Consider the following 23,649-nt stretch of genomic DNA (forward strand, 5'->3'; position numbering starts at 1 on the left):
ATCACAACGTAATTCTTTTGTGCTGGGAGATCAGAAAGTCTGCGTGTGGTAATTAACATGGCAAGAGCTGTGAGGACGTAGTCAATGGAATCTAGGAGCGTTCTCTGCTGTTTCATACGTACTCGTGTGATTCACATGTGTATGGTAAGTAAGAAAGCTCCCTTAATATGATTTTACTGAGGCGGGTATTGTACTCCGTCCCCAGACAAAGGAAATCTACTTCGATTTGAAAGGAAGGAAGTTCTTTCGTTCTGCAACTAAATAGTGACTTCTTCGATCTTACTTTTAGTTTCAGAAAAAAACGATCAGCTGAGCGACAGATGATGACTAAATATTGATTCCAGAAACACTGCGCACAAAGAAGCATGGATAGGTGAGCTAATAGCTTTATGTGGAGTCTCGGGGGATGCTGATCATAGTGCTCTATATATTTGGTGGGGAAAGTACAGGGAGGGTTGGCAAAGACTTGGGCTGTTTGGGTGGAGGTGTGTGTGGAGGGGGGGGATAATTGCTGTGAAAATGAAAAACATAGTAAATGATAACCAAACGTTGAACATCGTTTCTGAGCAGACAAATGAAAATATTAATGCCTACGTGAAATGGTTGAAAAAAGATATCTAGTTAAGAGTCCCATTTTTTATGCAGTTCAGGTTTCTGATTCATTAGGTCTGTGATACATATAAGCATAGAACTGTACACAAAGGCTGTCAACCACTGTAAATACACTATATCTTTGTAAGCATTGCTGCATGTATTCCTATGTTTGTGTACATTGTATTTGGGAGCTGTTGGAATGGGATAAGGAACAAGATACTGGTAGATTTTTAGCTTAAGTTAAATGTTTTGTTATTAGTTTTGACTTATGTTTATTGTTTTCCTGGCTGTATATACTAGTATAGATACTAACAAAAGTATCATGTCCCATATTGTTTACATTGGCCATAGATACACATTGAATCATCTTGAACTCATTGTTAGAACACTGATATCATAGCACAATACTCTACACTAAGTACATGAAGTTTGGTTTATATTCAGGAATACGGTACTCATAACTCTGATATTCACTGTAGCAGTATATTTAACTGTCAACTGGCTTCCGCTTTGGTTCAATAGGTCTCCTAATAAACCTTGACTGTGATTAGATCATTTCCAGCAGCCCAATTTAAAAGCCTGGAAATTAATAAAAGTGCTCCAGTGCCCAATTACTCCTGTTTAGACAAGACCAGTATGGATTGGAGAGGGGTCTAAACTGTGGTCTTCAGACTACCATTGTCTTAGGACAGATGCCTGTGGTTTAGTGAGGCCTCTTTGTGCTTGGGATGGGGTTGAATAAAAACATCCTTTTATGTCCCAGACCTTTTAATAATTGGTATGTTAACTTAATATTGCTCTCCGATAACATGTTTATATATTATAAGCAGTATATTTGTATTGATCTGAGTCCTAAGATATATCTATAACTAACTCCTTACAGATCCTGTAATCAGATAGTTTTTTACTCTGATCAGGACCAGCCTCTTAGTGTGGTGTGGTCTACTCCTGGTAACTTCAGAGACAGCCTAGTGTTTTATGCAGGATAAGATTACTGTGCTGTGGCCCACATGCCCAGGCCATCTGAAATGACTTCCACACCTGTTTCTCATCTATTATAAACTGCAAGTGCAATGGTTATGATATGTATAAGAAATGGCGAAGGGAAATGTTTGCATTGTTTTAAATCAGATTTCAGGCAAAGTGTCACAATGTGAAAAGACAAGTGTAATGTAAATTAATTTGAAGTTATCTGAATGACATGGGGTATCTTGTCCTCAACATAAGAACGGCCCATTATGCTTCAGGTAGTAGGATTGTGCAATTAATCTGAATGTCGCACAACTGAAGTAAGTCACATTTTCAGTCCAAAGTAGTCTCAGTGTGAGCAGATAAAAAGCTGGAGTTGGTTTGGTCAAACTTTATACCCAGGCTCATGTTGTGATATATCTGGTGATGGATACTGTAAAGACATAGATCACATAACATCAGTCTAAAGCCACTTCACATATTGAAATAGGTGTTTATGGACTGTTTTCATCATGGACTAGGTGTGTGTGTATATTTAGACTGTTGTAATCAGGGTAACATTTTAGTTCTCAGCCTGTGATGTGCTAACCTGGCTATTATAATGGGAAGGGGGGCTTAGTGTTTGTTATTAAAACAGAAATTATTATATAATAAAAATTAAACAGTCCAACACAGTTGCATCTGCCTGTCTACCCAGGTGACCTGCTGCTTGGCTGGCGCCTTTGGTAATATAGAGACAGTGCACTGTACTCCCTGGCTGTGGACTAAAGACCTCCTTGTTGAACATGTCTGGACCTAGTGAGACTAGAAAGCTACCCCCTGCTGTTGTTTTTTCCTAAGAATATCTCTCCAACTTCTGACCTTTGTGAATTATTCCAGCTATGAAGAAGACCCCTCCCTCTTGGTGAGTCTACTACACAAATCACACAGTTGCCAGCATTTGGGAGTTGAAATATGAGACAGGGCTGAAAATGTGTAAAAACAACACCGAGCTGGGGAGGGGGAGGGGCTAGAAGTGTTCATCTAGGGATTGCGGTTTTGTAGGAATATGTTATATTTTCTGAAATTTTTGATGGTGGCAGTGTACTCAGAAACCAGTGTGAAATAGAGGTGCTTTGGCTCTAGAAAAAGCAAGCTAACTTGATAACCAAGTGAATAAAACATCTAAGGAAAAATCGGGGACTTGGTTAATATTAGCTGCAAGGTTCATTTAGAGTATTTTTAGTATACACTAGTATAGATTTGGCCATTTTGATTGAACATTCTTGGTAATATGTTCTTGATAGGGTCCAATATATAGTCCTAGTCATCAACCCAGAAAAGATACTGTAAATACTGAGAAAGTGACCACGTTTACAATCATAATTGCCTGGTCAGCAGAAGTCCATGGAATCAGCAGACCTTATGTGGTCACAGTTTGTGGCTGATGGGGATTGCTCTCTATGGGACCATTCCCAGACCCTATGGTACTAACTGTGGATCGATCTATCTCCAAGGGGATTCTCGCTAAATTGCAATCAACTTAAGCAGCTTAAGTAGATGTCTGTCATGCCTACTGTAGATGCTAGGGTGTAATTAATTATTGTGTAAATAGCAGCTTCAGTAGACATCTAAGCTGCTTAAGCTGAAAGCAATTTAGCGAAAATCCCTCGGAGATAGAAAGATAGAAAAAGGTTGGTACCTGACCATTTTATAAACAGACCTAACACCTATAAGTTTCACAATCTTTTTGCTTCCAAGAATATCAATATATTGAAAAACCTGTGTATATTCATAAACAAGGCAGCAAAGCTGTCAAATGTACAGACAAAAAACAGAAAATAATGATGCAAAATAGGTCATTTTGTCAATTTTGATGCAATAATAAATAATGCTTATAATAGCACTGTTAGTCAACACTGAATTTTAATCATACACAACAGGTAACATGGTCAATAACAGGAGTGGACCCAGAGATATTTTCTGACAGTATTCCAAAGTATCTTTGTTGATCCATCCTCCATTTTGATGGTCTTCCAACAGAAAAAAAATAAATATCGGTCAATATAAACTTAAAAACCCGACCGTCTTCCGAAAGACCCAGAAGATGGTCTCAATCCATCCCTTCAATAAGATTACACTTTCAGGACCATGAGAGTTCAAATTCACATGATGAAAGTCCCAATATTTGAAAAATGATGACAGTGCATAAAATAATATTTCATAATGTTTAAAGACATAAAAACCAATACAACTGCTTATGTGGAAATACAGAAAATGTGCAGAGCCTCTGGCAGATGGGAGTTAAAAGTCACAAATTCCAGTGTTTGAGAAAAAATTAAAAAGGAAAACATAAAAAAACTAGAAAAGCACTCTGAGAGCGCAGACCTCTGCCAAGGCAGCAATTTTTGATAATTATTGATTATTGATAGATTACTGACCCGAACCACCACCAAAAACTAATCATTGTCCTCCTTGACCCACTCCTGACAGTTCCTGAAAATTTCATCAAAGCCGTTCCATAACTTTTTGAGTTATGTTGATGGCAGACAAACAGGGGTGAAAACATAACCTCCTTGGCAGAGGTAAATATAATTCCAATGAAGCTGCTATTCAAACTTTTAATCTTTGAGTTTGATATATATATATATATATATATATATATATATATATATATATATATATATATATAAAACTTATTTGCAATATAAAACAAAATTTACCTGCATAATTATCACTGCTTCCTTATTATTAATCTAGCAGAGAGCTTAACCATTGGGAGTTTACAGGGAAATATCAACAAGTGTGCTTTATGGCCTATTAATTAGGCAAATGACTTTATAACATTATAACTTAGCCTAGTGATACCCAAGGGAAATTTACAGACTGACCCTCTCAAAGGTCTTCAGGCCCATAAGTCACACCTTAAGAAAAGCAGAAAACAATAATGCACAAAATAGGAGACTATCAATTCTGATACAATAATACATTATGTTTAACTGCACAGTCAACATCAAATTTTAATTATGCACAACAGGTAACACCGACGAAAGTAAAAGCATAAGGCTTCGGGCCCATCAGAGTTCAAGTTTATACTTAGAAAGTGCCAGAATGCATAAATTTAATAAAAATGATAATCTAATAGAGCTGGTTTTCTAATATGAGCTGTATGTCAATACTAAGAATCATTCTTGTAAGACTAGTTGAAAAAATAGAAAGTAACAGTTTTCTTTCTATAACATTAATGGGGGCAGTGCACAAAGTAGGTTTTTTGTCAATTTTGATGCAACATTACATAATGATTAACTGTATAAATACTACCATGTTTTAAATATCTACTATTAAAAACATGGACATTAAAAAAATGTGATTACCACTGGGCTTCATGCCCAAGGGAGCTCTAAGTCCCACATTGAAAATTCCAGTATGTGAAAGATAAATATTTTCACAAAAAAACTCTATAACTTCCAGAAAATTAACTAATGAGACAGATTGAAGCCGTATTTCAGTCCTATGTTTCTTTCCTTTAAGTGTAAAAAGAGCAAGTGACATGGTTTTCCTTTCATAGTCACTACAGAGGCAGTGCCCAAAATAGGTTTTTTTTCAATTTTGATGCAATATTACACAATGCTTAACAGCATAATAACCATCAGTTTTTTAATGATAAAATAAAACTATCATGGATATTCACAAAATGTGTCTAGCCCATAGAGTTCAGACACACTTTCAAAAATCCCAAAATCTAAACAAGAAAAACTAAATTTAAAAGAGTTTATTTCCATTTTCAATACCTTTTTTTTACATAAAAAAATAATCCATTTACTGTCATTTTTATATGATCAATTAAAATATGTTGTCAAAGGAAAAATATCAATAGAACAAATTTAAATGTCCAACTTGCTCCATTCTGAGATTCTTAACTTAGTGAATGATTGAATCTGACGAACTGCATATATGAGTTCCTTTCCATTTTTGATACTTTATTACACAATGCACAATAAAAGGTGTACTGTCATTTTTATATAATCAACTAACAATATTTTTAAGAAGCAGAAAATGTCAAAACAACACTTTTACATATCTAATTTGTTCCATAATGAGACTGTTAACATGCCTAAGAATTAAATCTGAAGAAAAACCACTTATATACAAAAAGGCTAATAACTTCATCAAAACTTAACTGATCAAGCTTACTTTCAAACTTGATCTGTATATTAGTCAGACTGATCACTCCTGTAAGTTTCAAGACAAAAGGCTGATTGGTTTTCCTTAAAATGCGTTATCAGTGTTGCATATATGCTGAATAATGGAAAAAAACAGCATAACTTCAAATTTGTAAAAATAGTCCAATCAAGCCAATTTTCGAACTTGACCTGCGTATTATGAATATTCATCAGTTCTGTAAGTTTCAAGCCAAAAGGTAAAATGGTTTTCCACTTATCGTGTTATCGGTGCCGCATATATGCTGAAAAAAGTGAAAAAACAGCATAAATTCCCTAAAAGTGACCCGATCATGCTGATTTTCGAACTTGACCTGCGTATTATGAATATTCATCAGTACTGTAAGTTTCAAGCCAAAAGGTAAAATGGTTTTCCACTTATCGTGTTATCGGTGCTGCACATATGCTGAAAAAAGTGAAAAAACAGCATAAATTCCCTAAAAGTGACCCGATCATGCTGATTTTCGAACTTGACCTGCATATTATGAATATTCATCAGTTCTGTAAGTTTCAAGCTAAAAGGTAAAACGGTTTTTCACTTATCGTGTTATCGGTGAAAGTGCACGACGGCGACGACGACAGACGCAGGTGACGGCTATATGTACAGACACATCTGTGTCTGTACATAATAATAATAAGTAACACAGTTTTCTTTTCATAATGTTTGCAGTAGCAGTGCAAAAAGATTTTTGTCAATTTTGATGTAACATTACATAATAAATTATATAATAATTATCACCAATTTTTATGTACAGACACAGATGTGTCTGTACATATTGCCATCACCTGCGTCTGTCGTCGCCGATGGCGATGGCGATGGCGATGGCGATGCCGATGCCGATGCCGATGCCGGCGCCGTGCACTTTCCTTGTAAACACGATAAGTGGAGGGCAGTTTTACTTTTTGGCTTTATATTTACAGAGCTGATGAATATTCATAAAACGCAGGTCAAGTTCGAAAATCAGTATGATCGGGCCATTATTGTAGAAGTTATGCTGTTTTTTCACTTTTCAGCATATTTTTCACATTTCCTCAGATTCAATTCTTAGGCATGTTAACAGTCTCATTATTAAACTAATAAGATACATAAAAGTGTTTGTTTGACATTTCCTGCATCTTTACAACATTGTTAGTTGATTTTGTAAAAAAGATGGTAAACTTGTTATCATGTATTGTGTAATTAAGTTTCAAAAATAGAAAAAAACTCATATCATTGCAGTTTGTCAGATTCAATCATTCACTATGTTCAGAATCTCAGAATGGAAGAAATTGGACATTTAACACTGCTCTGTTGATATTTTTCCCATCTCATCAATTTTCTTAGTTGATCATATAAAAATGGCAGTAAACTGTTAATTTTGTTTTATGTTAAAAATTGTTAAAAATGGAAAAAAAAACATTTCAGAACAGTGCTGTCTTGTTTACATTTTGGCATTTTCAAGTTGTGACTTTGAAGTTCCATGGGCCTGAAGACCTTTGCTAGTCACATTTTCTGAACATCCATGATACTAATATTTTATTATTAAAAATTGATGGTCATTAAGATAAGAGTTTATTCAGCCATTAATATATAAATATAAAATTCATATAAAACGGAAATTGGACTGCTATTCGGGTTACAAATTATAAATAAATAAATTATAAATTCCATTTTTGTTGTTAAAATTATGCTGTTAAACATTATGTAATATTGCATCAAAATTTGAAAAAAACCTATTTTGGGCACTGTTCCCATGATGACCATTTAAGAAAAACCATGTCAATTACTGTTCTTAAACAGTACAGTAAATATATATAGATGTGTCTGTACATATTGACATCACCTGTGTCTGTCGTCGCCGTCATCGCCGTCGCCGTGCACTTTCATTGTAAGCACGATAAGTGGAAGGCAGTTTTACTTTTGGGCTTTATATTTACAGAGCTGATGAATATTCATAAAACACAGGTCAAGTTCAAAAATCAGCATGATCGGGCCTTTATTGTAGAAGTTATGCTTTTTTTTTTCACTTTTCAGCATATATGTAAACATATTTCAAGAAAAACCGATAGGCTTGTTGTCATGAAACTCACAGGAGTAATTGATCTTACTAAAACGCAAGTCAAGTTCGAAATCGGCATGCAGCCTGAGTTGGAAAAGCAGTCTAATTGGCTTCTTTTTCTGGAAGTTATACATGTTCAAAGTGTGAACTTGAACTCCCATGGGCCTGAAGCCTTATGCTTGTTACACATTTTACTTACATTGGTATTACCTGTTGAGCATAATTAAAATTTGATGTTAAATTTGCAGTTTAACATAATGTACTTTTGCATCAGAATTGACATTAGCCTATTTTGTGCATAGTTATTTCCTGCTTTTTGTCTGTACATTTGACAGCTTTGCTTCCTTGTTTATTATTGACTATAAATAGCATGGGCATTTAGAAAATTTGATTACTATTCGGCTTCATGTCCATGGGAGCTCCGAGTCCCACAATGAATATGCCAACACGATAATAATGAATTTTTCACTAAAATGTATAACTTCCAGAAAAAGAAGCCAATTAGACTGCTTTTCTAACTCAGGCTGCATTTAAGTCCTGTGTTTCTTTTTTGAAAGTTTGACAGTCATAAGTAACACGGTTTTCCCATAATGGTCATCATGGCAGCAGCACCAAAAATTGTGTTTTCTTCTATTTTGATGCAACATTACATAATGCTTAACAGCATAATGACCATCAATTTTTAATAATAATATATACGTATCATGGATTTTCAGAAAATGTGACTAGCATGGGTCTTCAAGCCCGTGGAGGTTCTAAGTCACACCTTGAAAATGCCAATATGTGAAAAATTAAATTTTCACAAAAAACTGTTTAACTGCCAGAAAAATTTACCAAACAGACTACATTTCCTACTGAAGCTGTATTTTAGTCCCATGTTTCTTTCCTGTAAGTTTGAGAACAGTAAGTGACATGATTTTCCTTAAGTGCTCATCATGGGAGCAGTGCCCAAAATAGGGGTTTCTTCAAATTTTAATGTAACATTACATAATGTTTAACAGCATAATGACCATCAATTTTTAATAATAGAATATTAGTAACATGGACATTCAGAAAATGTGACAAGCAAAGGTCTTCAGGATCATTGAACTTCAAAGTCACACCTTGAAAATGCCAATATGTAAAAAATTAAATTTTCACAAAAAACTGTTTAACTGCCAGAAAATATTACCAAACAGACTGCATTGCCTACTGAAGCTGTATTTTAGTCCCATGTTTCTTTCCTGTAAGTTTGAGAACAGTAAGTGACATGATTTTCCTTAAATGGTCATCATGGGAGCAGTGCCCAAAATAGGGGTTTCTTCAAATTTTGATGCAATATTACATAATGTTTAACAGCATAATGACCATCAATTTTTAATAATAAAATATTAGTATCATGGATATTCAGAAAATGTGACTAGCAAAGGTCTTCAGGCCCATGGAACTTCAAAGTCACATCTTGAAAATGCCAAAATGTAAACAAGACAGCACTTTTCTGAAATGGGTTTATTTCCATTTTTAACACTTTTTTAACATAAAACAAAATTAACAGTTTACTGCCATTTTTATATGACCAACTAAGAAAATTGATGAGATGGGAAAAATATCAATAGAACAGTATTAAATGTCCAATTTCCTCCATTCTGAGATTCTGAACATAGTGGATGATTGAATCTGACAAACTGCAATGATATGTGTTTATTTCCATTTTTGACACTTCATTACACAATACAAGATAACAAGTTTACCATCATTTTTATATAATCAACTAACAATGTTGTAAAGATGCAGGAAATGTCAAAAAAACACTTTTACATATCTTATTAGTTCAATAATGAGACTATTAACATGCCTAAGAATTGAATCAGAGAAAATGTGAAAAAAAAGCATAACTTCCCTAAAAATGACCCAATCATGCTGATTTTCGAACTTGACCTGCGTATTATAAATATTCATCAGTTCTGTAAGTTTCAAACCAAAAGGTAAAACGGATTTCCACTTATCATGTTTACGGTGTTGCATATATGCTGAAAAAAGTGAAAAAAAAAGCAAAACTTCCCTAAAAATGACCTGATCATGCTGATTTTCGAACTTGACCTGCGTATTATACAAATTCATCAGTTCTGTAAGTTTCAAACCAAAAGGTAAAACGGTTTTCCACTTATCGTGTTTACGGTGTTGCATATATGCTGAAAAAAGTGAAAAAACAGCATAACTTCCCTAAAAATGGCCCGATCATGCTGATTTTCGAACTTGACCTGAATATTATGAATATTCATCAGTTCTGTAAGTTTCAAGTCAAAACGTAAAACCGTTTTCCACTTATCGTGTTTACGGTAAAAGTGCACGCCAACGGCAACGGCAACGGCAACGGCAACGGCGACGACAGACGCAGGTGATGGCTATATGTACAGACACATCTGTGTCTGTACATAAAAATAATCAATGAGAGAGTGAAGCCTCAGGGTTAAATGATACTGTTATATGTTCTCAATGTGAAAATGAGAGAAATAAAAATAAATGAGAAATGAGGAGATGGATCGATCCTGTTATACAATCTAGGTATGGTAACCCAATATATCTTTATTCAGTTTAGACCAAAACTTGTGATAGTTGAAAACAAATTCCTCACATTTTTAACAAAAATGTTGCTAAGTGTTTTATGGTTAGATGTGAAGAAATCATATAAGCAATCTTAGCCATGTATCCAATAAACAAAGACAGGTTTCTTTCTAGAGTAGCTGAATGGCGTCTTTTAAATTGAACACGTTCTCATGTTTCTTTTCAATAAGCCTCTTGGATTTTTTCAGTTGCGTCTGTAGTATACGTTAATAAACTTTTATTAGCAGTGTTTTTCAAGCATGGAAAATGCAGCTAACAGTGATTTATTTAAATTATTTTAAGTGATTTTGTTCTTAACACTGGGAAGTCATTGGGCATGAAGGCTGCTGAAATATGCTTACTAGCACTCTCATAGGTACCTTCTATTGATGTTAGCAAACATTTTTAGAAGATCAATAAATTCATTGAAAGACTTCCTTTTAATTTACCCCAGTTGTAAAGAAATAAAGTATTTTTATTGAAAAATATTGATGTAAACAGTTGTTTTAAAATGTCCTTTGTGTTGTTTTCTAAGATGTAACAAGATGAGCAAAATGCATAATAGACCAACAAGTTGGATGCATTTGGTTCTTTTGAAGAGAATGATGGTTAAAAGAAAATCCATGCATTAAAAAAGAGCTTCATGCATAAAAAGATATATCGTTGTTAGCTGTTTGGGTGAGCAAATTGACAATTACAGGCTTAGAGGAAATTGCTGTAAAGGGAAGTGTAAAAATGAGGTGAAGTGAATTTATTTGTAGGCCATGTAGCTGTAATCCTGTTCTACGTGGTGTTCACAAAAATATCCCCAGTCCTGATTTTGGAAGCAGGTGTTTGATTACAACCCCCCCCCCCCCCCCAATGTAACTATTAGCCTACCAGTTGTGTGATAAGTACCTACTAGTAATTAGAGGGGGGCGGGTTGCAATCAAGTCCCTACTTCCCGAAGATAGGACTGAAACATTTATGCCAAAATTGATCTGAATGCAGCTGTTGAACAGACATTAACAGCTGACAAGTTTTTCTGCATCCTGAGATTATGACTGTTATTATCAGTGTACAGCTAGTACTGTAGAGCCGTATGTGGATATGTACAGTGATATAGTATCCACAGCTGGTTCATTGACTCCGGAGATCATTCAGGAAATCTCAATCTCTCTCTCTCTCTCTCTCTCTCTCTCTCTCTCTCTCCACATATCATTATTAATGCAAGCACTGGTGCATGGGTTCAGAATGGAGCCAAGCCACAAGTACATTATCAGTAATTTATAATATGTTAATATAGTAGAAGTAGATGATAGTTCAGATAATTCACTTCATAAGTCTCTCACCATCAAACCATAATATAGATATAATATCAGTAATTAATAAAATGATAATATAGTAGAAGTAGATGATAGTTCAGATACTTCACTTCATAAGTCTCTCACCATCAAACCATAATATAGATATAATATCAGTAATTAATAAAATGATAATATAGTAGAAGTAGATGATAGTTCAGATAATTCACTTCATAAGTCTCTCACCATCAAACCATAATATAGATATAATATCAGTAATTAATAATATGATAATATAGTAGAAGTAGATGATAGTTCAGATAATTCACTTCATAAGTCTCTCACCATCAAACCATAATATAGATATAATATCAGTAATTAATAATATGATAATATAGTTGAAGTAGATGATAGTACAGATAATTCACTTCATAAGTCTCTCACCATCAAACCATAATATAGATATAATATCAGTAATTAATAATATGGTAATATAGTAGAAGTAGATGATAGTTCAGATACTTCACTTCATTAGTCTCTCAACCTCAGTAAGAGTTTTTGCAGCCATGATGTAAGCAGCTCTTAGCTTCATACATAGCATAAAACCCAGTCATAAACCTCTGCTTAATTACCATGAAATGAGTTTGTCTAGAATTCTGAATTAATTATAACACAGCTATATATATATATAGAACCTCTGGCGATGGATGGATGTTTTCTTCTTTAGTTGTGCATTTTTCAGTACTAGTACATTGTTGTGGCTAAAAAGTCAACATTCTATAAATATTTTAGTCATTGAATGACTTAATTTTCCCCATTTCATTATACCTATTGAAGGCACCTTTTAAAGTGTTAATATGTATTGCAATTACCAGAGTCAAATGTATGGTCATAATAAGGTTGGCAGTTCAGTAATTACGTCTCTGAATCATCAGCAGTTATTTGTGTTTCTTCACCACATTAACAAGGCTATCTTCCCTCTTCATATTTCTTTACAATGTAGACATTTTTTTTTTTTTTGCAAAAAAATAGAAAAGACCTTAGGCTTCCTGTGCATTCTGTTTAATTAATAAAAAAAGATAAGCAATTGCCAAATATGTGTACATGGTAATTCAGTGGTCTACTCTAATATATTAATAAATATTATTTTAAGAAACCTCAGGCTGTTATTTACCCGAGTCTATAAATGCCCCCCCCTCTCAGTTCAGTTCATATCTCCTATTATCTGTAGTCCCCCTCCCCTCCCCCCCCCCCCCCCACCCTCCCCCCCCCCCCCCCCCCACCCCAGTTCAGTTCATATCTCCTGTTATCTGGAGTTGGCAATCTAATGTCAAGTGTATGTTCAAACTGTCATAAAACATGGCCAAGATGAAAGCAGCCACCATGTCAACAGTCTTAACTATAAAACAGGAACATGACTGATCCCTTGGTGTAATCACACTCCAGTATATGACAGGTAGCTCATGTTGGGTCCAGTTCACATCAGAACTAACTTAGGCTAGACATAGACTCTGTGGCATCATCAGACTACCTGGTCACATCAGGTGAGGTTTGACAGTCAGAAGAGGGATGGGGAATACCTGTGTGATCTAGATGCTTGATGACATCATTTAGTTTTACCCTGATCTAAGTTATTCATGATGTGAACCTGACCAGGTCCTCGCCCTCCCCAGGCCTGTGCTGTGTTGTATTCAGTACAGATGCCTATCTCCCAGTGTGTGTCACCAGTTGCGTGCGACACGGTGCTCTCCTGCTCCACCGTCCATCTTTAACACTGACCTGAGGGCAGTGGCACACAGCACTGACCATCTTGGTCATCTTACTGACCCATGTAATGGACACACTAACAGTGGGCTGTGACCAGTAATGTCCAGGTGTGTCCTGTTGTTTGACCATTGGGCAGCCAAAACTTGCAGCATATGCCACTTAGCAAAGAGGTACAGTATGGGGTGAGGGGGGAGGGGGGGGGGGGAGGTAAACTAGAAGAAAGGGGGTATGTATTTGGCTAAGGTAAAGACCTGTATAACAGACAACCCCCCTCTAGAGTACAGTGATATTATCTCATCTTCTCACCTGTGCACGGGTTCATGATAATTTGTGTATTTTCTTTCACATTATTAAAATATATTATTCTGCATTGTTGATTTTAGGATTCAATTAAAAAAAAACTCAAAAATGTCCTTTAGGGGTAGGTGTCATAGTTGTCATAAAGTGTCAATCTGTTGTCCTCTAATCACATCCCTGGTACTAGAGTAGACTGTATATAGAGGGATCATTCCAGCCCTGAACTTGTGTGGAACTTAATTAACTGTGTATCAAGTATTGGCCTGGTAACAGTAGCAGTAGCATACAATAGAAATTGAGCCATCAACTGGCCTACAGGTAAACAGTGACCTTAATATCATTACTCTTCATTCTCCCCTCTGGGTGAAATCAGTATTGTATTCTAATCTTGGCTGTGTTCACATCAAGACTAACTTAGACTGGGTGGTGACTTATTGACATCACCAGGTGACAAGACTTGCTGTGTTATCTGGTCGTAATCTGGCCTTTGCAGTGTTATACTCACGTGCGTGTTTGTCAGGGCATATACACACTTGTACGTATACGCACACATATACACACTTGTATGGAACTTATGCATGTGGGAGTATGCACACACATTCATAAATATAAGCATCTGAAAATTTGAGAAAGTTCTCTTAGTTACTAGTGAAAACAAAGCATATTTCAGAGGTGCACTTTATTAAATAAATCAAGGTTAAGCTGATGTATTGCCATCAGATTTAGGTTGAGATCCGTTTCCTTCCTGCTCTGAGGGGCGGATACAGATCCTCAAGTGGAAGACTGATAACCTGGTAGGACTTAAGTTGAACAAATTATAACCATATTTTCTCTGAGAACCTGTTGTGTTTTCCTGTGGTTTTTGTTCCATTTTATGTGTATTCCCCAGCTTGGCATGGGAGTACATTATAGTATACTTGGTTATTTCTTATCAAAGCACTGGATCAATGGGTGACTTGATTTAGGCTCTATTGTTTTCATATACACCACATGTGAACAGTCCTATATATATATATAGATATACAGCAGTGTCATACCAGCACATGCAGGTTAGCTGGTGCCGTGGACTGCCCTTGATTGCACTCTACTCTACCCTGGAGGGAGACAAGCTGGTGTTTAATTATCAGGTCCTCTGAACCCTTTTGACCTGGTGATAGGAGTCAGCAGAAAGAAAGTGGATTGCTGAACAACAGACAGAAACAGCAACTTAGTAATTTCTTCTTTTGTGTGTTTTCACTGTTAATGCATTTGATATTTTATGCATGTTTTTTTTTTGTTTGTTTGTTTGTTTGTTTTGTTTTCTTTTTTGTTGAACCCAGTATATGCTTGATAATATCACTTTATGTATGAATTCTATAATTTTAAGTTGTAGTTTCTATAGGTGTATGAGAGCCATTCCATTACTTAGTGCATGTGTTGTATTTACTCTAATATTTTCTCTATCAACTTACTATAATCATTTTAATGATGCAAGCTTAATTTTAATTTCATTTGCTAATCTGCTAATGCATGACATACATGTGTGCTATTATTTGTGCATGATATTTCACTTTATTTACGTAGATCTTCGTACGTGCGCAGAAGTTTGCCATGGAAACCTTTGTCAAGGCGTTTGTTAAAGAATAGGTAAATTAACACATAGATAGATAGTGCATCCACACTGGCCTAACCAGGATTGTAAATTGGTCTAACTTGTGTCATCAGATGACTAGGTTTCAGAAGACTGGAGTGGATTTGAAATATGTGCCCAGCTTTGTGAAGCATTAACTTGTTCACAGCTTTTTGCCTAAGCTTTGTTTGCAATCTCTCTGCTGGTTACTAAAACTCTGATGGCACAAGTTCTGACAGTGGTTCAGTCGTGACCAGTCCTGTGTGTTTACACAAAAGAGATATTCCAGGTAGTCAGACTCTGACTGCCAAACAAGACCTCAGCAAGTCTTGAAGGAAGAAGATGACTATGTACATTAGTCCACTATAACGCCAGTTAGACTGTGTGGTCGGTCTGGTATATCTCTTCAGTGAACACACCTTTGCTTGCTCATCTACTTCAGATATAAGGTGGAGGGGATATTGATTGCAACAAATCTTGGTTGGCACACAGCATGTGGCCCAGCAATAAACAATGGTCATTGATGGTCATTGATTGCTTGAGTAACTGCTGGGAGCAGGGATGTACTCAGTAGGCATAATGCAAGCAACACTTTATTTGCCATGTGTAAGCTACATTCACACAAGATTACTTTAGACCGAGTCCGAACAGTCCAAATTGTGGCACCAGATGACAGAATACCATCTGTTTGAGATCTGCTGGTTTGCAGAAGCTAGTTGGGTATACAGCCTGTCCAGAATAGTCAAGTTTGAAGGTGGCTGACTAGTACTAGTACCAGTATAGAGCCCTGTCCAGAATAGTCATGTTTAAAGGTGGCTTACTAGTACTAGTACCAGTATACAACCTGTCCAGAATAGTCATGTTTGAAGGTGGCTGACTAGTACTAGTACCAGTATACAACCTGTCCAGAATAGTCATGTTTGAAGGTGGCTTACTAGTACTAGTACCAGTATACAGCCTGTCCAGAATAGTCATGTTTAAAGGTGGCTTACTAGTACTAGTACCAGTATACAGCCTGTCCAGAATAGTCATGTTTAAAGGTGGCTTACTAGTACTAGTACCAGTATAGAGCCTGTCCAGAATAGTCATGTTTAAAGGTGGCTTACTAGTACTAGTACCAGTATAGAGCCTGTCCAGAATAGTCATGTTTAAAGGTGGCTTACTAGTACTAGTACCAGTATAGAGCCTGTCCAGAATAGTCATGTTTAAAGGTGGCTGACTAGTACTAGTACCAGTATAGAGCCTGTGTGTATACAAGGTTACCTGTGATAACAGTATCATGGTAATCCCTTACCCTTCCTGTCCTTTATCTCTGTGTATCTTGTTATAAACCCCACAGTACACTGACAGTATCTGTGTTATGTGTCCGGTACACTACTATATGTATATACCCCCTATATAAGCTACAATCTTAGTTCCTTACTGTACTCAACTGGAAGTACCTGTAGTGTTTTAACCTTTCTCCTAGATATCCTTTTTGTGAGACCACTACACTAGAGAGAATATGTTCCTGTGTATACACACACGCACGCACGCACATGCACACACACATATGTTGTAGACTCCGACTCAAGGCTTACACCCCATTTCCATAGATTTTTAGATCGATCTATCCCTGTGGGGAGTCTCACTAGATTACTGTCAGCTTGGCCAGCTTAAGCGTCTGCCCCGCCTACTAAAAGCTGTAAAGGGGCAATTAACTATGCTGCCCGCTCGGCTGACTGCAATTTAGCGTGAACCCCCAGGGAGTTAGGTCGATCTAAATTTTAATCCCTGGATCGATCTTAATCTCTGGAAATACACCCTTAAGGTGATGGCAGTTTTTTTTTTTTTTTTTTTTTTTTTAACACTAGCAGAAACCTATAGGCAGTGTATGATGTGACATAAGGCTTAGTGCTTATTCTCATTGCTGTTATAGCTTCCAGTTTCACATGGCTGTATTGAGAAAATATTGATTTTTCATATAAGATCATAATATTTTAAGTCATTTCTTTAAAGCTAGACTGATAAAATGGAAATTATTATATGAGTGCCTATGTCACTAGTGTCAGCCATTAGGAGATAAAGGTGATAAGACGAATAAACACAAACAAAAATAATATTTCTTTGAGACACCTGACTTGAAGTTCTCATAGGAATTTCACATTTTCCTTCTATACCAAAGAATTAAAACAGAAAATATACAGGATATGTTTACATTTTCTGTTGAAGGGGAGAGAAAATTTTGGCAGCTGTTTTTCAAGTTCTTGCCTGACTTTCATTTATTGAATTCTTGTATTTTGTCAACTTTCCTCATGAAAATGAGCTACTAGTAATTCAAAGCTTGGTTTGTGTTATTTCACACAAAGACATCTCCTTCTTTTATCTTTGACTATGAGAAATTATGAATAACATTTTTTATAACAGTTGAAGTGGACATCAGACCCACAACACCAAGTTTTCTCCTTGTTGAATTTAGGTGAAACTACATTGATTATTCCAAACATCCACCATATTGCCTTATTACAAGACATCTTCACCACCTTTCCACAGGAGCTGGAGGGAAGTTGATGGGTCCCCAGAGAAATTTCCTTGTGTATTGATCTGCCTTGAAATTGATGGAATGTTTTTAGTCTTCAAATCTTCAGGACTGGTGCCAGTCTTCTGCAAGATGGTTTGGTTATTTATTTATTTTTTCATTTATTTATATATAGAGTCTCCTCTGTAAATATTGCCTCAGAAACGGAAATTTTGTTTTACTCATTTTCTTTCTGTTATGACTTAACACCAGTATTAGCAAAGTAACGAACAGAAGCTAAACATCGTTTGCGCCATAATCAATCACTTAAAGTATTACGTGAAAATGAGAAGCAGCAGCTATCACTCTTTAATCTCTCTTACTGAAGCAAGAACTAATTAGTTTTCTGACTCACATTAGTTGTTTTACACACACACACTTATTCAGCTTGTGCTGGAATAGGATAAAAAAACTGCCAGGAAAGTGAGTCACACACACACGTCTCATGTGTTGGCTAAATGGTTGATATATTCTGAGTAATAAATAGCTGTTCATATATGTATAAAGTCAGGAAAGTGCAGAGATACATACTGTATGACTATGAATCTTAAGAGACCTGCATTTCTGTTCGTTGTGAACAAAAAAAATATCTTTTCTTCTTTACCTTCCTTTAGGAAATTTTAAACTAAGAATCAATCTGTCTGTGGTCCAGTTGTATGAAAATGTTTTTATTGCTCTGAGACCTTATATAATTCTGATATTTATCTATTTATTCACATTATATAAATTTGTATACTTCAGTCCTTAGAATCAGTTGTTTGGTATTTACAGTGTTCACCAAAATCATTAAATGCCACAATGTTTCAGTTTGATATCTATTTAATAGTTCTAAGACACAATTAATTAACACTCTTAGCAACTTTTTGTACTTAGTTCTCTTGTAGGTTTTGAAATCCCAGAAATAAGTATGATGAGTGACTTGTCTGCTGACTCAGCCTCTGGGAAAAGAGAGGTCAGAGGTCACGTGGGGTGTGAGTCAGGTAGAAAATATAGCTAGAAATGATACCCTTTGTCTGCTTTACTCATGGAAAAAAGATATCTAGGAAAACTTCAGTTAGCCACACAACATGCCTGTAGGATATTTAACATGGAGCACAGCTGAGAGGAACGTAATCTGTCTATGAGAAGAGCAGTCTGTGTCTGTGCTGAGATATATGCTGATTACCCTAAGCTTTCATCTACTGAGGCAACTGTGATTTGTGTTGAAATGGTTTATTCTTGATTCTGGGACCAGATTTTGTTCTTTGTTCCATGATTGGAGTTAATGTCCACACTATTTGGCCAATATCTGACCACTGGGCAGTGGAGACTGTTAAAGACTTCAGATGGTCAGTTGTCTCTGCCAGAACTCATGTAGCCTTCAATGGACATGGCTAAAATACTGGACATATCTTGACTTTTGCTAAAAATCCAATTCTGATTTTTTAATGAACGGGAAGCTGTTAAATATCCATGACTAGAACAGAATGTGGTTAATTATTACCTAGGAGTGGATAGAGCCACCTTTCACTGTTCTTTGTCTCAGCTCTGGGAAGACGAAGCATATCTTTACAATACTATGTGTGCGTTACCTGTAACATTCTCTATTCCTGACTGGCATTGTTTCCGCGGACTGTTTGGAGGACTGTTTGCCTTCTACACTGTGTATACTGCCAGTGGGAGTACCCTTAGTGTCTATAACCTGGTCATGATGTAAGACATACCCCCCCCCCCCCCACACACACACACACTATCAGTGAGAAATAAGGATGGCCCATAGGCACATGTGATATCTGCCCCCCCCCCTTCCATTTTAGGCTTCCAGAGTGAGGTACACATTCCTGCTCAGAAAATTTAAAGTTTTATTTATTTATTTATTTATTTCCAGGCAGTCAAGTATCAGCAGTAGCTGTGAGCCTCCTCCAGTATACACAGCTAAAAGTTGGGAAGAAATCCCTGCTCACAAGATTGCCTCTTGTCTGCTGAGTCCTGAGATCTTTGCCTCCTTCTCAGGTCCTGACTCTGGTCTGGCAGTGGTGGAGACTGAAGGAGAACCACTGCCTGCTAAAGGTGTGTATTACACCTGGGAGACACTTACACCTGGGGAACTTTAGTAAAAAGAAGGTCCATCGCCAGATATTGGAAATATTCTCCTTTGACTTCACGCAAACTATGTGTGGTCCATATTAAGTGATAATTTGTCTGTTTTATAAAAAGAAATCAATCTCTAGTTACATAGGCCAGTCATTGTGTCATGATTACTAGTAGACTTGAAGACAATAATCGTATATTTCTGTTGACAGATGACAAGCCTAAAAATGGAGAAATAGCTGGGGCCAAAGTGTGGAATTTAAAAAGCAGGAAGGCGTACGGGATCTCCCTGTCATTGTATGACCAGAACCCTGTCAGCGGGAAAATGTCAGGTATATCTTGAAGTCTTCTCTCCATCTCTCACCCTCTTTCTCTCTCTTCTCTCTCTCAGCATTTTGATCCTAGGTAAGCTTTTAAAACCTTTAATAGATCACTGAAAACAAAAAGTAAATTGAGGTACGTTCACATATTGTTCCAGGAGACCCAATAGCAGATGCCTTTGCTCTGTGTGCCCGCAGAAACAACGCCATCCTGATTGTTGCTGATGGCGTCAACTGGGGAGAGAAATCTCGTATGGCGGCACGTGCTGCCATCTATGGTGCCATGAAGTTCCTTAACCAGAAATTGTTTGCTGAGAAGCGGACACTGGAAACAACTCAGGTTGATGATTGTTTATATGGCTGTAATAAAAGGCTTTTAATATTTCAGCATATGGTGTTACACTATAAATGATACTGATTGCTTCAATGGTATTTCACTTTAAATTTTTAGAGACGCATTTTTCAAGTATTATAAGATGGTAGTAAATTGTAATATAATATATACTATTTGTCACAATTAAGTCCCACCATAGCAAATTTTGTTTATTTGTTTCTTTATAATCCTTGTTTTCTCCAGGATGCTATAAAATTACTTCGCCAGTCACTGGACATTGCCCATGAGACCATAATGCTGAAGGAAGGTGGTTTGACTACATTGTGTGTGGCACTAGTCTGTCCCCTTCAGGACACCAACCAGTACACGATCTGTGTTGTCAATGTTGGAGATAGCTTTGCCTTTATTATGAGCAAACGCTGGGGGTTACGGGAAATCACTGTCGGATCTCACGACATCCAATCAGAGCGTGATCTCAGAGACGCGGGCGGGGCATTGGGTCCCGTAGATGGGAAGAACCCAGAGCTTAACAACCTGACCTGCTCCATGACCTTTGTTGACCCTGGAGATGTGGTGTTCCTGACAACAGACGGAATCTCAGACAACTTTGACCCGGTTGTGACTAAAATAGCTCAGGCAGCAATTTCTCCCACTGTAGCGAGCCCCTCAGAGAAAAATGACTCAAATATTGCTGAAACGGGAAACAAAGAGATTTGTAACTCAAAACCTGCTGTAGATCCAACAAAACCAGAAATGTATCCCCACGAGAGGCATCACTATTCTGTGAAGGAAATGGAGAGGACAATTCACGAGTACGAACTGCTCACGGAGGCACCATGCTCTGCACAGGAATTGTGTGGAGCAATCGTACAGCACGTGTGCGTGCTCACAGACCCCAAACGTAAGGTGCTGGAGGATCCCACGTTATTCATCAAAAGGAAAATGAAAGCAAAAGACAAGAAGAAAAGAGATGCAGAAATTGTTGCCAAAATGGCGCGGGCTCCAGGCAAGCTGGACCATGCCAGTATAGTGGCGTATGAAGTGGGTGTGTACAGGGGGGAGGACGAGGAAAACACGGACTATGGGGGTGTGGCAACCAGTCAGGGAAGCAATAGGGGGGACACACTGGAAGAACCCCCTCCAAGTCCGAGACTTTACGAATCTACAGTGTAAATCATCTTAGTACTTTGAAATTTATGTTATGTGTATATGTGTATAATTCTTTTTATATACTGAAGCTGTCACTTCGTGTAACTTAACGTATTTAATCTAATAGTGGAAGATATGATATTTTCTTGTTGTAATCGGTAGACCAGTTTCTTGCCCGGTAACTGTTAGTCTTGTCAGTCAAAGTGTCACCAAGGAGACCCCAATGGCCGCAGCAACTACACACTGAATTTCAACTAAAATTGATTTATTCTATTTTTCCAAGTTCCATTAGTTTGTGTATGAAATCTTGACATAATTATTTTGGATTTGCATCTAAAAGTTGGTCTTATTATTAAGTGAACTAAAATGCCCGAAGACACAAAAGTACTAGATGTGAAGTGTCTGAAACCTGTGGGTAAATGCTGCAACTTTGACTTATTGTATGCATTCAGTGAGATGGTCTGAAAAGATTTCAAAAGATAGAAAGTCTTATCTCTGGCCAATTTCCAAACACATTTTGTCGTTTACCATTTGTTTGTGGAGAATAGCACTAGATGTGGAGTCTTTCCTCAGATAAAATGAACACTTTGACAAGCAAGTTACAGCCCCCAACCTCAACCTCTGCCACAGTAGCCATATTGTCATCTTTGATAAATCAGCATTTTATATCATGTAGAATATTTTTATTTAATTTCACAATTTTTTATCATGTATTAAAGAGATCTGGGATCCTGCTGAATTATTTTTACTATTATTATTTGACACTTGTCTAACTTGCTGCTGATACCTCCAAGGTCAGGATTATGCTAGGGTGGGGCCATACCACATTATATAGGGGCCAGAGTTGAGGTCCATGTATTACTTGTGATACTCTGGGTTAACTAGTACTGATACTGCAGAGAGCCCAACAACCTCAGTGTGTGTGTGCACAAACCTAGTAATACTAGTCATGTTAGTAATTAACAACAGGCAAACAATATTATATCCAAGTTTTTTTTTTTTTTTTTTTTTTTGTCTTAAGTGGAAACAGCGTCATTTCTTTTCTTCAGATAAACTGTAATATTGAAGGTACTGTCAAAGACAGTGTATATGTCAGTGCATTCAACTAGAAAAGCGAGGTGACGTTCGGATATTTTATGGGTAAAATGGTGCCACTAGCAATCTCCACTTTAATATTTTTATGTGCGATCTATTATACAGAGCATCAGGAGTCGTTCCTGTATTTTGAACCTTTTGTTATCTTTAAAATGTTGTCTTCTCTTCATGCCACTTAAAAACTAGCTGCAGCTGACATAGGCAGCAGTAGCAGGCGTCTTCAGAGAAGGGGGAACACTGGAGTGGTTCTCTCTATAGTGTATCAGAGTTAACATACTGTTATAATGTTGCTGGTGACATGCTCTCTACAGATTGTGCAAATAGTGCGCTGTGAACATGCTTTTCATGACAAGTACACATCTCATAGCTGGTGTACCAGTGAAATAAAAATGTCTGTAGAATTGACCTTGTATTGAGCCCAAAGGATTGTTAATTTATAGTCAAATGTATTAATTTTTGTTTTCATTGTTGTCTGCTTCCTTTAGTTATATTAATTTAACTAATAAGCTGATTTCTTTATTGTTTTCTTTTGTAATTTTTTTATGCTTTTATAGTGACAATAAATCACTATAGAAAATTGAATGTAGAGTGATTTTAACATTTGCTGGAAATAACAGATGACCCTCCCGCCACTAAACTTTTCAAATTTGCAAATTAAATTTATCAAGTGTAGGAAGGGACATATATTGACAAAAAAAAACCTTGAAGTGAGGGGACTGCATTTTCTACATTTTCCATGTACTAGGGCATAGAGAGACTGTGCCCTCCCCTTTTATTAACAACT

At 36.6% G+C, this 23,649-nt stretch overlaps 1 protein-coding gene across 4 annotated transcripts; it reads left to right on the plus strand.

The window, feature by feature from the left end:
* The first annotated feature begins 34 nt into the window (after positions 1 to 34).
* Positions 35 to 23,443, plus strand: LOC106162584 (PP2C-like domain-containing protein CG9801). Of its 4 annotated transcripts, XM_087017584.1 has the most exons (7): positions 35 to 144; positions 290 to 373; positions 15,295 to 15,357; positions 19,765 to 19,946; positions 20,180 to 20,299; positions 20,446 to 20,627; positions 20,865 to 23,443. In XM_087017584.1, the coding sequence occupies exons 2-7, from the start codon at positions 366 to 368 to the stop codon at positions 21,792 to 21,794; spliced, it is 1,485 nt and encodes a 494-aa protein (XP_086873710.1). In that variant the 5' UTR covers positions 35 to 144; positions 290 to 365; the 3' UTR covers positions 21,795 to 23,443. The 4 variants fall into 4 exon arrangements, with proteins under 4 accessions (XP_086873710.1, XP_086873712.1, XP_086873711.1 ...); XM_087017586.1 differs by lacking the exon at positions 15,295 to 15,357 and having other exon boundaries at positions 37 to 144; XM_087017585.1 differs by lacking the exons at positions 35 to 144; positions 290 to 373; positions 15,295 to 15,357 and adding an exon at positions 13,413 to 13,604.
* Positions 23,444 to 23,649: the final 206 nt, after the last annotated feature.

Source organism: Lingula anatina, chromosome 7, assembly GCF_051362555.1.
Source record: "Lingula anatina isolate TDL-2025a chromosome 7, LinAna3.0, whole genome shotgun sequence".
Classification (NCBI taxonomy): domain Eukaryota; kingdom Metazoa; phylum Brachiopoda; class Lingulata; order Lingulida; family Lingulidae; genus Lingula; species Lingula anatina.

What these genes read in the sequence shown, in the direction of transcription:
- LOC106162584 (XM_013539902.2), top strand. Translation starts at nt 19,456, where the DNA reads ATGTGTGCGTTACCTGTAACATTCTCTATTCCTGACTGGCATTGTTTC. An exon ending in AGAACCACTGCCTGCTAAAG is followed by an intron (nt 19,947 to 20,179) that starts GTGTGTATTACA and finishes TTCTGTTGACAG; the next exon opens with ATGACAAGCCTAAAAATGGA. An exon ending in TGTCAGCGGGAAAATGTCAG is followed by an intron (nt 20,300 to 20,445) that starts GTATATCTTGAA and finishes ATATTGTTCCAG; the next exon opens with GAGACCCAATAGCAGATGCC.